At 54.3% G+C, this 15,855-nt stretch overlaps 1 protein-coding gene across 1 annotated transcript; it reads right to left on the bottom strand.

Moving 5' to 3' along the window:
* Window positions 1–3,632: 3,632 nt before the first annotated feature.
* LOC104570625 (opsin-5-like) lies at window positions 3,633–15,854 on the bottom strand. Its single transcript, XM_010217653.2, has 6 exons — window positions 15,786–15,854; window positions 9,273–9,360; window positions 6,787–6,949; window positions 6,013–6,140; window positions 4,885–5,213; window positions 3,633–4,151 (listed from the first exon to the last, which is right to left on the bottom strand). Exons 1-6 carry the CDS (start codon window positions 15,852–15,854, stop codon window positions 3,633–3,635), a joined length of 1,296 nt encoding a protein of 431 aa, XP_010215955.2.
* Between the last annotated feature and the right edge of the window lies 1 nt (window position 15,855).

Here is a 15,855-nt window from a genome sequence, read left to right as displayed (position 1 = left end):
AAAAGTCTTACTGAAGAACAACCACGGGGGTAACTTCCTTCAAGATAAATTGATAGTTTCCTGCCCTCTCCTGGCCATTTGAGAAAATACATTGACAGGTATTTTGAGAGTTGTTTGCTGAAATTTATATATATATACACACACATATATATTAAAGTGAAGCAATTAACTGACAAACAGCTAGAATTAATGAAATCACTTTGAAGCAATTATATTGGTCTGGCTTGTTTTATTTAAAAAGTAACTATACTAAAGCTTAAGAAAGTGTGTAATATATTATCAAAATTTGGAGTTAAGACTTATTTGTTGTCCCTCGATAAATTATGCGTTATTTGGATATTTTGGAGACCACAGAAGAAATCCATACTGTAACAGGTCACTGATTTTTACATTCACTTATAAATATCTTGACTTTTCTATGACAGTCATTTCCTATTTTCTTCCCTGAATTTTACTTTCCTAAGCATACTACTTCATCCTTCCCTTTATTGAATTGTCTTGAAATTACTTTAGATCATTTTATACTTCAGCAAAATAAATTTAAACTCAAATCCTCCCTCACAAGCACCAGCAGCCCTGTCCTAGCCTGGTAACGCATGCAAATCTTTGCAACTGTAACATGAACTTCACTTTTCTGCTTTCTTAAATACAGACCCACCAGGAAGCCAAACACAGATGTTATTAATTATGGACAAATGCAGATGTTATTAATGGGCTGCCCAGCTGCAAATCCTGAGGTTTGCTCTCCACAACTACAGAGCTGTGCCAAGGACAGGAAGGGGGAACTTGGGATCCTACCGCTGGCAGCACAAAGCCTCCCACAAATTGTTTTTCCACCTTTTCTGGCCTGTCCCACATTCCCTGCGACAAGGTGCCGTGGCTGCGGATGGCAAAGGCCAGAGGAGAAGGGGAGCAGCTCCTGGAGCTCCAGCTCTGTGGTTTAATCACAACAAAAACGTTACTTTTTTTTAAAGTCACAACCCTACCCCAAGACACAGGTTTATTTTATCCCGTCGCTGAGGCAGGAAGCACCTCGGGGGTAGGAGGCTGCTGGCGGGTGCCCGTGGCCCAGTCTGTCCCCGTCCCTCCACCAGCCTCTCGCCACCGTCACCCAGCGCCCGCTCCGCAGCTGCTGGCCCAAAGCTGGTTTGTACATTAAATCAATGCAATTAATTGATGCAGCTAGAATTAATTAAATCATTTGGAGGCAGTTAAGCCAAAGGGACCTGGGACTGTTTTATTAAAAAGCAGCTACGCTGACACTGCAGAAAGTGTGTAATGTGCTTGCTATATCAGGGAAATAAGGCTGGGCAGTTGTCTCATCCTCACCACCCTCCTGCAGGGGTAAGGTGCTCCTGAAATGCTCTGGTGCTTGCATTTTACATGTCATTTTTGTAGTATGTCAGCCAGTTTGGTGTGAAACGTGAAATTTGATCATTGTTTTGATCATCAGCCCTGTGGCCCAGCTTGGGCTGGGGGTGCTGCGGGGCTGGGGACACCCCGGGGACACCTGCAGCCCCTGCCAGGGCTGCCTGGCAAAGGGCAGGGGCCTCCCTGGCCTCCATCAGCCCCCTGCCACCCTCCAGCCCCTGTATTGCTCCAAATGCTCTCAGCATCACTATTCTTGCATTGAATTAAAAGCAAAAATAGTGATCTAGGGTATCCTAATGGACCAAGGGCACTTGCAGATTCTTCTCTCCTGCCTCTTCTAGGTCTGCTCCATGGCACTGTATCTGTTTAGCTGACAGGAGACAGGGGCTCTGAGCCCCCCGGAGGCTGCCCCGAGCCCGCAGGCCGTGGCCAGGCCACAGGGCACAAGGCCTGGCCGGGCCGGTGACCAGGCCCTGAGGGCACAGAGCCCCCAGGAGATGGCAGCAGCCCTTGGTCCTCCTGCCCCTCGAGCCCTGGGGCAGCCCTGCCCGTGTGGCACCGCTTGGTGCCCACCCAGAGGGAAGGGAACATTCCCCGGGCTGTTTCCTCAGTGCCACGGGGCAGTCGGCCGCGCTGCTCCGGGCCGGAGCGGCTGCCGGGAGAGGGCCTTGGTTGTCAGGAGAGGTTTGCAGGCCCAGGCCGTTCCCCCAGGGTGACCCAGTGTCACTGCCCCGGGGACCCTGCCCGCTCGTCCCCGAGGCCCCGGGGACGGGAGCGCTCCCGGTAGCTCCCGAGCGCAGCTGCTGGGCTAGCACGGAACTGGATTGAGTTCACAGCAAGGTTGGCATGAGTGAATTTATTTCTAAAATGTACCATTTCTGAGGGATGATGAACACTCCACAGCAACACAGAGGCCAGCGGTTTCCTCATGCCACCCTTGGGGCACCTTCCTTCTCCTCGGCTGGGGCAGGATTTCATTCCAAAATGCGCTTTTTCTGTGCATTGAAAAGCATACCTCGCCCCCCACATACTGTTCTCCCTTGCTGCTGTCTGCTCGTCGCTCTGAGAACGAGTCCTGCAAGGTCCCCATGATGTTTTGCAGCGTTGCCACCACTGCCAGCCCGGCCCCAGGAGATTCAGCCACCTCAGCTCATCCTCCCGCTCTGCTTCACGCCCTCGGCATGGTCCACGCTGCCCAGCTGGGCACAGCTCGTGTCCTGGATCTCCCAGCTCGGAACCGATCTTGAAATGACACCTGGAACAGGCTGCCCAGAGAGGTTGTGGAGTCTCCTTCTCTGGAGATCTTCAAACCCGGCTTGGACGCAGCCCTGTGCTACGTGCTCTAGGTGACCCTGCGTGTGCAGGGGGTTGGACTAGATGACCTTGAGAGGTCCCTTCCAGCCTTAAGGATTCTGTGATTCAATGACCTGCAAGTGAACTGCTTGCTGCTCTCCTGGCCCTCGCTCCCTGTGTGCTAGTGTGGGTGCTGCAAGATGTCCCCGGGCTCCCCAGGAGCCACCCCAGGACTGTGGGCCTCTCTCCAGGATGCTGCTCAGCCACAGTTTTGCCACTCCCTGCCTGCAGAGCCATGCTAGGGGGCTGGCATTACTTGCACTGGGATGATTTTAACCTCAGATCCTTGCTCTAAAGACAAGCTCCCGTTTAGATGAATAGGATTGCACTGGGGCTGCACTCCAACCGAGGGAGCGGGGCAATGCAGCCCACACAGAGAGTAGTCTCTTGTGAGGTATATAAAAATACTTCCTAATCCCAAGTGAGGTAGCTGAATGGTGTTATCCCACTCCCAGGTGGGAGAGGAGGTGGTCAGCTGAGGCCATAGGAGTTGGTTTTGGAGCTGGGATTGCCCTGCGGGCTTCCAGGCCCATCTCCCTGCTAGACACCATTCCTGTAGAGGACCAAGCTCGTGCTTGGCCATCAGAGCACCAGGATGGAAAAGCAAAGGCCAAGGGCCTTAAGAGCCAACGGCAGCGAAACTGCAGCCAGGAATTGCGCCCTAGTCAGATTTCAGGCACTGGGGTCTGTTTTTTTGCAAGTGCAAATAATCGGCTCCAAATAGAGAGAGCCGGACTGGAAGGGGAGGCAAAGTTGGTCTTAAATTCTCATGTCAATCTGCAGAAGGTGCTTGGGACCTGTGGGATACATAGATGAGAGAAATGTTGCATTTGGGTTATTTTTCCCCAATATGCCGCTAGGACAGAGCCGGTGCCCAAGGCCCCGGCGCCGCGGGGCTCTCCGGGCGCTCAGAGAAGGTCTCTGGCGATGTCGGAGGGCGGCCCTTTGTGCGCGGCGCTCGTGGCGGCCCGGCCTGGCCTGGGCCTGGTGAGCAGCACCATGAGCTGCACCGAGCGCCTCAGGCCGGGCTGGCAGGCGCCGCCACCAAGGACGGGCCTGCGTGGTGCCGCGGGGCGCCCGCGGAGGTTGTGGCACTTGGGGTAGCTGCTGAAGCAGCCGAAGGCGCCGCAGCGGCCGCCGAGGCACGGGGGGAAGCCCCCCGGCTGCAGCGGGACGTCCCGGCGGGGGCAGCCGCAGCACAGCACGGCCCCGAGCCGCGGGGCGTCCCTGGAGAGGAACCTGTGGAAGCTGGGCTTGAAGAGCAGGTACACGAGCGGGTTGTAGAGCGTGGAGGACTTGGCAAAGGCGGCCGAGAGCACGAAGGCCAGGGCCGGCACCCGGCTGGCGTCTCCCAGGGCCGCCCAGAGGGCCACGATGGCGTAAGGGGTCCAGGCAGCCAGGAAGCCCAGGCACACAGCGACGCTCAGCTGGAAGAGAAGGAGGCAGCGGCGCTGTGAGCATCCCACAGCATCCCGAGCTATCCCACCAGGGCAGATGGCAGCGGCCTAGGGCACCGGGAACCAGTTCTGGGATCAGGACCCTGTGGAATCCTCTCAGCACAACACAGCAGCCAGGACAATGCGCCCGAGGCCTCGCTATGAAACACTTTGGGGAGCCGCCCACGTTGGACACCAGCAGCCTTTGGCACCACCCCAAACCCCATCGTGATCTGCACCCCAAAGCGCAGGCTGAGCCCACCTCCCGACCAGACACAAGCGTCTCCTTCGAGCAAGCGAGGCTTGCAAGCTGTTTTCTTTCTTTTCTTTTTTTCTTTTTTAAAGGGTACCAACTTTTTTGACACATCGTTGGTAAATTATAGCATTAGCTCATAGTCTGGAGAACAGTGAGTCACGAAAGCTCTTTTTATGATCTTTCGCAGTGTAATTTAAAATGAAAACTCCTCCACTGATGGCTTTAGAGGAGAAATGTGTTATTATCGTCGGGACCGACAGAGACACCTGGAGAACTCCTCGAGGGTGCAGGGGGCCCTGTGTGCTCCAGACGGAGCTCGTTGGGGCTCGGTCCCCCCACGCTAGCGCTGGGCCCAGCAGCACCCGCGCGCGGCGCCGAGGGGAACGTGACGGCCATGTTGGACACCCCGTCCCGTCCCATCCGCTCCATCCCCGGGCATCCCCCGCCATGCCGGCCCCGTGCACCCACCTTCACGACCAGGCCGTGCACGGCCTGCGCCGGGCCCCGCGGGGACACGTGCTGCCGCACGGCTCTGCGCGAGCCCTGCACCGTCCACAGGATGAGCGCGTAGGAGACGAGGATGAGGAGGCAGGGCAGGAGGTAGCAGAAGATGAAGAGCGCCAGGATGTAGAGCACGGCCTCCCGGCTGGCCGCGTTCCACGTGATGCAGCACGCGGTCCCGTAGGGCTCGGGCCCGTAGCTGCCCCACTCGGCCAGCGGCGCCGCGGCGAAGAGCAGCGCGTAGGCCCAGACACAGAGCAGCAGGACGCCGGCGTGCGACGGCGAGAACTTGTTCCCTGCAGGAGAGGGAGGACGGCGTGAGGGCGGCCTCCCCGCTCCTGCCACCGCCTCCTCACAGCCTCTGCCCTCAAAGCCAAGCTGCAAAGAGGCCTTTTTGCTCTCTGGCCCATGCACCATCAAATGCAAAATCCTCCAGCCACAAAAAGGCTGCCTATAAAGAGCTAAAACTTCTGGCATCCAGGGGAGCAAACGTTTCTTTCAAACAAAGCAATTACCAGAGAGCCAAAACCACCTGGGGAAAAGCCCTTGGTATCTGGGCTGCTTTTGAAGAGCCAGCGTTGATTTTTATCTTTCCTTCCCTCTTCCTGGTGCTCTGCTGGGGACTGTGTGCAGGTACCTGAGAGGCCTCTGTTCCTTGCGGACGAAGCAGCAGCAGCAGCGGAGTCTGCTGCGCTCTGAGCACACGTCCATCTGCAGAGGGGCCTTCAAAGCCCTGTCATCTGCCTTGTCCTGCTTGAATCATCATCTAATACAGCAGCTGGGACTTCTCTAAAGAGGAAAACAACCGCTTTGACACTATTCTGGGTGGTGTTTCTGAACCCCAGAGCAAAGCTATAGAGTCCTGCCTGTATCCCAGGCTCCTTGGACAGAGCTGGGTCTCCATACGCTCTAGCAGGCGGAGGGGGAGGATCATGCAAGTGATGGGAGGCTCCGAATCTGCTGTCCACTGTGTTAACCAGGAATAGGTGCCCAGGGGCAAAGCTCTCCCAGAAGAGACCTGAGGAGGAGGAGGAGGAAGGGTTACATGAACAGAGGGGCCTGAGCGCAGGTCGGGTAACGGGGCCCAGCACCTACCGTACGCTGGGTAACAGACCTTCAGGCAGCAAACCGTGCTGAGCACCGCCAGGCTGGAGAGGCTGCAGAGGCCGAAGAGCACCCCGCAGAACGCGTAGGCCGTGCACAGCACGTGGTCGAAGAGCCACCTGCAGAGCAAGGGCCCCGGTGAAGCACCGCGATCCCCGCGCCCGGGGCGGGCGCCGGCAGCCCCAGGGCTCTGCGGGGAGCCGAGCAGCAGGTTCCGCTCCAGGAGAACGCAGGGTCCAGCCCCGGCTGCCGCTCGGCCTGGCGGGGAGCAGGCTGCTCTGCACCCGACTGTGCTCCCCGGTTATTCCCCGAGCATCACAGCAACGGACACAGATGGAGCCCCTGGGAGCAGGAGCAGCCCCGATCCATGCAGTGCCTGCACTGAGACCCGGCATCCTGCCCACCGGGGCAACCCACCCAAAGCAGCTGATTCACATGAAACTTGCAGACTGATTTTCCAGCTGCAAGGAAGCCCCAGCTGTGGTTGGTACTTCTGACCTGTTGCTCATCTGCAAAGCTCTTTAACAGGGATGGTAGCAGGGATGGTAGCTAAACTACCCTTAAAGATGGAGCACAGAGGAAGGAAATGACTTTCCCAAAGTCTGACAGGGAGGTGGGACTTCTAGTTGTTCGGTTTCATGCTGCCTCCCTCGACACGATGTGCCAAGACACTGAACACAACAGCAAGGGCTTGTGCTCCCCATCTCTAGACCATCTCCAGGGCCATCACCCAGCACAAGCTACAACCACCTCTCCGCGGGATACCTGTGTGCAAAGAAGGACGACGTGGCCAGGGGGAACAGGGTCACTGTCATGCTCAGGTCGCTGACGGCCAGGTTCACGATGAAGAATTCAGCAGGCTTCAGCATGGATCTCCTCCGATACGCGACCAGCAGGAGCAGCGAGTTCCCGGAGAGCGACACGAGGCCTGCGGAAGGGCAGTGGGAAGCAGTGCCCGTGGGCAGGAGCGCAGCCCCCTGCGCCCCTGCCGGGCCTGGCCATGAGCTGAGACCCCGCTGGAGGAACGGGGTGTCGGGAGGGCACCCCGATTCCCATGGGAACAAGCGTTCCCTCCCCATCCGCTCAGGGACTAGGGCTTGCTGCAGAGCTGGGACGCGGTCTCGCAGGAGAGCTGGCACACGCACGGCTAGGGCTGTTCCTGGGCACCCTCAAGCATGAAGAGGCATCTCCTGGGGCATCTGTAAATGCGAGCATCATGCATGGTCGATAAAGCTCCTCTCTGCTATAACGTGGTGCCTTTTCAACAGGCTGGGGACACCTGGCAGGAAAGCGAGCAGAAAGACAGACCCGGGGCTCTGCTGGCTGCCCGGGGAGGTGGCTTTGCCTGCTAGCCCAGGCTCCCGGTGACACTCCTGGCGATGGACACGCACAGACCACAAGGCACTTTCCTCAGGGCACCCTAATTCCTTCCCCCAGTCACTGCTTGCCTTGTCACACAGTCACGAGGTGCCCGACAACCAGCGCCAGGGCAGGAGCCAGGACCTCCTCGAGCTGTCCCGGGAGCAAACCCCAGAGCTGCTGTGAGTATGGAAAGAGGCTCCAGATTTTGGCATTGCAGAGTTTGCCAAAAGGCACCCCTGGGACCTACGCAGACATCTAAGTGCATCCGGGGCTGCTCTAAATTGGACATGATCCTTTCCTCTCCCTGAGATCCTACAGAGACATTTGGAAAGAGGGTTGTGATGGGATGAAGCTGAAAAATCCTCCAGGTGCAGATCCAGCCAGACCCTTCCAGCTGGAAGGGGTAAGGGGGCCACTTCCTTCCAGCTAGATAAATAACAGGAGCTCTGTGTCATCGTCCCTCTGATGTGAGGCCAGGGAGCTGAGCCTGTCCACGATTTAATTTCTTCCTGGCAATGTCACTAGTGTGAGTCTGTGTTGTCCAGTATCACAGCAAAAAAAATAAACAAGAAGAAAGGCATAATGAAGATCAAGGAAAATCCAGACTAAACAAAGGAAGGCTCTTTGTTTGCTATTAATGTATTTAAAAAAACACTGCTGATTAAAATTTTATAACAAGAGCTTGCTTTCCTTTTTTAATGCAACTGAACTTTCATTGAAAAGAGGTTTCTCTGTCCTCAGAAGAAGAATCTTTGATGTTGATGGGACAGGTTAGGTAGAACTAGAGTTTCTTCCTAACGTATTAGGTTACGAATTAAAAATTGTGGCAGCAATTAGATTCCAAAGCTGCTGAATAGGCAAGTTCCTTTCATAAACGCAGGACCTGGCCCACTGCATGGCTTCAGAGTCGCTGGAGGGCAGAGATCTGAGATGTTCGACCTCATTTCCAGCCTCATGAGAAATTCTCCCACAGAGCTGGTCTGCTTGCTGGTTCACATCTGTATGACATATGTTTTAATAGCTTGATCATCCCCTAGCAGCTGTAGGTGCCTCCAGGACACTGTGAGTGCCAGGAGATGCGGGGCCTCTCGGGGCAGCGCTCGCCTCGGGCTCCTCGCGTGCCCGGCGGCCTCGGGGCGCTCACACATGCAATGAGCTGTGCACCAGCTCTGCTGCCCGTCCGTGCCAGCCCACGGGCTCCTCTGCAGGGCTGCAGCTGCACGGGGAGATGGTCTGCCCTGGGGTTACACACTGAGCACTGCAAAACCACAGCAGGACACCCTTCCCGGCCCTGGCACCCAGAGACAAGGAGTCCTTTGGGTCCTTTCTTTTCCCTGCTAGTCTGGACTGAAAGAATCTCCTGGCATTTGGGACACAATTGCCTGGAGCTTAGAAGGCTTCTCCCTGCCCATCATTTACCTCTGGCCCACATGGACAGCGGTTAGGCCTTCTTAGGCCACTTCCTAAGTCCTCTGTTTTTGCCTGCTGTCTTTCAGATGCCGAAAACTTCAAATCACAGGACAGTCACCAGCATCTTCTGCTGAATGTAAGGGCCAGTGGGACTTTCAAATCATCTTCAGTAGTCATGAAACTGGCAATGCCAACGGAGAGTCCCAGTCTGTCCCACATCAGCTGGCTGCTATGGGGGTTACAGCAGAGTCACTGAAAGCTGTTCTTCACCATTCCAGATTTTAAAAATAGGAATAGCCCTTGCAGTCCCTGTGAGAAGGGGAATGTAGTCACCAACTTTGGCAAGGTGACACTTTCTGCTAATGCAGGGAGGGCTAACATGGGAAAGACCAGTGTGGTTAGTCTGCTAACACTACACACGTGTGTGGAAGCACCAGTGACAGCAAAAGGCTTCTGCCAGGGAGGCTCTCTTTTCTTACCAAAGACTAAATAGAGCGTGCCAAAAATCAGGTCTTCTCTCTCTGATAAGGTGGAGACGAACACTGAGGCGTCGGACGCATTTCCCATCTGCAAAGCAAGGTACAAATACAAGCAAGAGTGAATTTGGGCCACGTGAGGAGCCCTGGGCTTCCCAGGAAGGCCTGTGCGGAGCCAGCGGCGCCTGTCACCACACCACTGTGTTTAATTAATGCTGAGTGTAGCACTGAAATGACTGTCCGTGCAGGGGGCTGGTAACAGGATCAGGCTGGTAATCTCACTTGATTACTGCTTCTTTTATTACAGATTATACTGATTAGCAGCAGCCTTTTTGGATGTAAATTTTCTTTGCGAGTCTTGGCCATATGCTGAGTGCAGCAGGCCCTGCGTGCTCGGCTGTGGGACCGGCTGCTCAGGGCTGAAGGCTCCATTTTCAGCAGTGCCCACTGCCCTCACACACCTCAGCCTCCTTCCTGCATTGGCAGGTGCTGAAGGACACCAAGACATCCTGGAAGGGTTTGATCTGTCACACAGGTAGTACAGAAACGGTGAAAACCTCTTGATGAGCTAGCTATGACTGGGACTGTATGGACATGGGGAGCGTGGGGACAGCCACATTAGCAGATTTTACCCAAGCAGTCCCTGTGATGTGGCCGAGGTTGTTCAGGACTCAGTGAATTATCTCTGCTGTGAGACATGACCTGCATGTGCGAGAGGAGCCGTGCAGACAAGAGGACTTAAATCAAGCTGAGACCCCCGAGACCCCACAGCTGGGGAGGGAAAGGAACCGTCACCGCTTCTGGCTGGCACCTTTTTCCTTTGACTGTAACTAATTCTGATCCATGTGCTGGCAGGGCAGGCAGCAAAGAACTCGAGAGTGATCATGAATATAACAACAACAAAAAAAAGTAAAAAGTCATTCCTTTTCTTGGGGTGCCTGACTAAATCATTGAGTTTTATCAGCCTAATTAGTTTCACTGCTATTTCATGCAGCTGAGCCCAAGGTTCTCAAGTGCTTAGGAAGTTAATAGAGGGTAGTAGAGCAGAACGGCAGGTGCCTTCCAGTATATTCACTGATAACAAATAAATGGAAAAATATTTTGTTCAGGTGAAGAAAAAAGGAGAGGGGGCAAGCGAAAATAATGGTGTAATTATATCTTTCAGGAGCTGCTTCCTCACTTCCCAGGGTGTTTAGTGCATGCATCACTCCTGCTGCTTTCGCTCAGGTCCCTACCTGCACACTATGGGAATAAAGATAATACTCCCTGCACGGCTCCCCCCACATGCCCTTTAACAGCAGGGGACAATGACACAGCTGAGAAACTCGTCCCTTCATTTGGGATTGCTGCCCAGTGCTTGTATGGGAACACCTTGTTTGGAGGAGAAGGGCTAGGAATGAGAAGTGTCACTGCGTCCAAGTCTGCCAGGATGACAGTGGCAGTAAATGAGGAAGAAGGGGACAATATGCAAAGAGTAGAGCAGATCCAGACGTGCATTAACCCCATGGAGGCTTCAAGTACGAATTCCACAGCTCCTTGCTTGGGCTGCACCTCTACTACAGGGCACAACTGCTTCACTAGCTGACTTTTAACCGCTCTGTTTCCACCCGCTCCTACCTAATGCGCTGGCAGCCCTGGGGATGGAGCGTTTCCTTCCGTGAGCACCGCTGGCACTGGATTTCACAAGCAGAGCAACGACAAATTGTCATCTGTACCCAGGCAAAAATGCCCACCTCATCCGAAGCTGCATTCAGACAGATGGAGCTAATTACTTCAAGTAAGAAGTAAATTATCTTCGAGTGTAAAAGGATTTTAAAGCACTAATCGGCGCTAAATTGCCAAGAGATCCTGCCAATAGCTCTTCATCCTCTGTGTTACTGGCCCAAGCAGCCAAACACCGACGGACGGGGGTTTCCCAGCCTGCTTCATGGCTTTCTTGGGTTAGCCTGGCACACAGGCAACGGAGGATTTACAGCTCATGTACGTTCACTGAGCACAAGCAATTGGGACTATGTCTAGTATCTGATGCTAAGCAATCAAATGGTTTTATGATTAGATTATTCCCATTGGACTGGTGCCCGACACCATGAGTTTGACAGAGCTCTTGCTAGGCCAGGTAGGTAGATGCTGGTTAATTTAGTTAATGAGTGCTGCAATGCTCTTTCACATTCTCATTTCACTGTGCTGAACTTCTGGCCTCCCCTTATGGTTCCTCCTGCTCTAGTGAAGAGCAAAGGTGGGGAGCTGGTCCACCAAGCTGTCCAGGACCACGTGCTGCGGATGGAGACGTTACACGTTGAAGGCAGAAGGCTCAACAGCAAGCCAGATTTTGGTGCTGTCTCTACAGCTGACACAGCCAAAGCCTTTGGGCTGCTGGCAAACTCCCACATCCTTGAGATGCATTTTGCCCGGGTTACTAGCTAGGCAGCCTGATGAAATTTTGATCTCAAACTAAGCTCCATTTACACCATCCTACTAAATCAAAAAGGCTCTAAGGGACATGTAAATTTTCCTCCTTTCACCAATGATTTATTGCTTTTTCTTAATGTGAAAGAAATACTGCACTATCTCGAATCGGCCCATCCTCCTGCCCGGGGCTGGAGTCTGTCTGTAGGACCACACAGTCATCGCCAGGACAAACAGGCACAGCCAGATGATGCAACCACTTCTGTCGGGGTTTTCCAGCACAAAAGAGCTTCATGGCCACAACCTTTCACATCAGTAAAGTGACCACCACGGCTGATTATCTTAGGGATTTTTCCAGCCTTGTTATGCAAAACGAGACAGGGTCTGCTTCACAGGGAACTGAAACTCCAGCTATTTACAGCCAGGGCAGAAGATGCTGCTAGCCCTCAGGATTTGATATGGAAGCACATATGAGAAAAGGTGTTAATCGGTGTAATTCTCCAGTATAAAGCAACATCACATACATCATTATGACCATCACTAGCAAAATAACTGGGACTTGTATCCCATTAGGATCTAAGGCTTAGACAGAAGTACACAAGTGGACCTGAATTGATGGAAAATTGCTCAAACTGTTAAAAATACACTAAAAACAAATGCTCTTAGCAATCTTCCCCCTAAAAATCTCTCCTTAATAACCATTCCATCCTTTCTTCATTCATTCTTTCATCCTTTCTCATTCCTGCAATGCCAGTTTGTTTCTGAACTTTCATTCTTAAGAACCAAGGCCTTTTACACTGAGATTATCAGAAAAGTTTTCTCATATTTCTCCATCACAAGGAAGGAAAAAGAGTTTGAGCTTAATTTCCTCCTTTTTGAGGCCACTGTCTGCACGGTTTCTGGAGGAATGGCCAAAACATAGATGGATTGAGAATACAGAGCCTACTGAGAAAGGAAGAGAAATGAGAGGGAGTCGGTCACACAGCTGCACTGGGGACAAGCAGACAAGACAAGGTCCAGTGTAAACAGCCTGGAATTAACTGTTCCTGCTCCTCAGAGTGAATGCATGCGCAGCAAAGGAGGAGGGAACTGGCAAGCCCTGCAGGACTGTATTTCCCTCAGATCCCTGGCGGGTCTCCATCCCGCAATACATCAGGGCAGCTACAAGTGTCCTGTGAAATCAAGCTGGCAAAGAATAACGGCAATCTGGAGGAGAGGAACTTGAATTTCTGATATATCACTTGGTGGAGGCCTTAGTTTTATGGTTGGGCGATTTGTAAAACACACATCTCTCATTGTAATGGAGAAAATGATAAAAATGCATCTCACTGACAGATATGGTGATGTCACTGACACACGGGCTATAAATCAGTTTTACAGAAATATGAGGAGCTACCATTTTTATGTCTGAAAGCAAACCGTAAAGTACATCTTGTAAACTTACCTTAGCTGGACACAGTCTGCATGGGCAAGTGAAACTAGAATCAGTTCAAAAACCATTGCGTAAATATCAAAGACTTTCCCGTGTTGTTCTGGGGCTCATAAAGCCCTTCCTCTGCAGATAACTTAGAAGGTGGTGCACTTATGTGAGCCCCAGGATCTGGAGGGTGCTGGACCTTTCCACACAGGGCCTCAGGTTATGTGTGTGGGTCTTGACCCTTGATGTGTGGTCTCTGTTGGAGAAGACAGTATATCACTGACTACTTTGTAGAAGCCCTCACAAGGGTATAAACCTGTTCCTGTTCCCCTTGTCTGCTGGACCCCAGCACAAAGGGCCCCTGTCTCTGTGAGATACTCCCTCGGGTGAGTGTGACGGTGAGTGGGAGCCTGCATATCCCTTCATTAGCACTGTGAAGGGCAGCGGAGAGACTTACAAGCTGCAGAACCATCCGTGCAGACATCAAACACCTTCACTGGCGTTCCTCACCAGAATGGCTGGTAGAGTTTTGTTGCATCTCAAAAACTTTCAGGAAACTTGACCATATTCAGTCAAGACTAAGTGCTCTTTACCTCCTCTGGGAGGGAGTTCAGAGGAGAACGTCTCACCGGCAGAACGCAGCCCTTTGGGATCAAACTGCTTGGCCACGTAGTCTTTGGGCATATATAGCTGCTGCTGAATTTGATTTAAGCTCCATTGCTCAGGCTCTGTTCTGAGAAGAGACAGACTGTGAAAGCTCCTTTCCCCTCAATTTAATCAGGCTTCAAAATGAGATGAAGTTTCCCAAGCAGCGGCTGCCAGAGGAACACTACCAGGAACTCTCCTATTCTGCACCTCAGAGCCTTTGCTCACGATCACAGCAAGAATCAAACCTGAACTTACATTTGGAACAGAGGGAGCCGCATCCGCTCTCCGTGTCTGGCATCTGTGCATGTGGGAGGAGGCTGACACAGATGGACCGGCCTGATCAGATACCAGCTATTGTCTACCTGAACCAGCTTGCATTTTATCGCATGCGGTTGTTGGGTTTTGCCCTTTTCCTCTAAAGATTCAGGCAGTCGCTTTTCTCCAGCCAACGTGCTACGAGCCCAGAGTCTGTCTTGGAGAGGGAGAGGAAATCTGATGAGCCTGGAAACTTGAATGACCTCCAGTCTCTTTCAACAGCAAATACCAGGCATTGATTTCTGTGACTCCCAGCACAGGAGAAGCTCAGACACTGACAAGCCAGGGAGCCTGTTCACCTACCTAACAAATTAAGCAAAGCATGCAAAGACACAGAGGAGCAGAAGAGTGGAGCTGAGTGACTGCTCAGCAGCTGGACAGATTGCAGAGTGTGAGGAGAGGCAGCCCTCAGTCTCTCACCTCTAAATCACTTTGCAGAGTTCAGAGTTTTGGGGCTGCCCATCCCCATATGTTAAGTACTAAGCAAGTCTTCTTTCTATCTCTACCCAGCTAGAAGAGTCCTAGCCACCTAGGCCTCTTGCAAGCCCCTTTCAGAGGGGATACAAGGGCACTTGTCCCCTCACAAGTGCACACACACACACATACACCAAAGCTCTCAGTGAGATGAATCACTTAAACATTTTCATTAGTACCTATGGATGCCCACATAGGGACCAGGGACACACGTGCAGGGCTGGGACTGCTGATCCCCCAAACCCACCCCAAGGTACGTGCTGCCCCTCCGGGGGAGAGCTAGCAGTGCACGTCCCACACTCAGCCGGGGATGCTCATGGGGACCGTGTCCTCCCGTGCCCTGTGCTGGGGCTGCGCAGGGGGACTGCGTGTCCCCACACCCGGGGCTGGGACTACCTGGGACTTGCTCCCGGGTGCGGAGAGGCTGAGGGGCAGGACATCCCTCCCAGGGCTAGGGCTGCTCGGGGCAGCATCCCCGCTGTGCCCGGAGATGCTGGGGACATGCGGCCGGGGCAGCGCGTGTCCCCTCGGGGCAGCGCGTGTCCCCCCGGCCGGGCCCCGTTACCTTTCCCGGAGGGAGCCCGGTCCCTCAGCCCGGCCGCTCCGCTCTCCGCCGCCGCCGCCGCGAGCGCCCCGGGGCTCCCATGGCAGCTGCGCGGGGCGGCGGCGACTTCAGCACCGGCCGCCGCGGACAGCTCCGCTCCGCGCCCGCCGGGGCCGCGAGCCGAGAGCGGCGGGGCCGGGCGCGGAGCCTCCTCCGGGCACCCTCCTCCGGGCACCCTCCTCCTGGCTCCATCCCCTCCCGGTACCCTCCTCCTGGCTCCATCCCCTCCCGGTACCCTCCTCCTGGCTCCATCCCCTCCCGGTACCCTCCTCCGGGCACCTTCTCCTCCGGGCACCCTCCTCTTGGCACCTTCCCCTCCCGGCACCTTCCCCTCCGCGCCCCCTCGGCGCAGACCCCTCTTTCCCATGCACCTTCCTTTCCGCGCAGCCCTCGTGCCAGGGCACTCGCTTCCCCACCGCGACACCTCCTGCAACCTCAGCCCCGGCGCCCTCCTCCGTGTCACCCTGCTGCTGGGCATCGTCCTGCCCAGTCACATCTCAGCCCGTTCACCTCCCCGTCGCCCCATGGGCTGGCTTTGAAGCTGCTATTTTTTGTTGCAAGGGAAACTGAGGCAGGGAGAGGCTGGCACCCCCAGCACCCCCAGTCCCTCCCGTCAGCCCTGCCGAGGGCAGCAGCCTGGCAGCTCACTCACCTCTTCCTGCAGAACCGACTGGCCACCCAGCGCGGCCCCATCCTGCGCTGTGAGGTGCTCCGAGGACATA

The sequence above is a fragment of the Tinamus guttatus genome, unplaced genomic scaffold (assembly GCF_059628265.1).
Source record: "Tinamus guttatus ecotype Peru unplaced genomic scaffold, ASM5962826v1 Tinamus_guttatus_pri_ptg000027l, whole genome shotgun sequence".
In the NCBI taxonomy this organism is placed as follows: Eukaryota; Metazoa; Chordata; class Aves; order Tinamiformes; family Tinamidae; genus Tinamus; species Tinamus guttatus.
Note: the sequence above shows the minus strand (reverse complement) of the source record. Positions and strands in the feature narration are given on the sequence as shown.

Bases quoted from the DNA above. Each gene is read 5' to 3' on its own strand.
- LOC104570625 (XM_010217653.2), bottom strand. From the start codon at position 15,854: ATGTCCTCGGAGCACCTCACAGCGCAGGATGGGGCCGCGCTGGGTGGC. The intron at 6,950-9,272 runs GTAAGAAAAGAG...GCCCTTCCGCAG, and splicing joins CACGCTCTATTTAGTCTTTG to GCCTCGTGTCGCTCTCCGGG. The intron at 5,214-6,012 runs GTAGGTGCTGGG...CCTCTCCTGCAG, and splicing joins GGTCTGTTACCCAGCGTACG to GGAACAAGTTCTCGCCGTCG.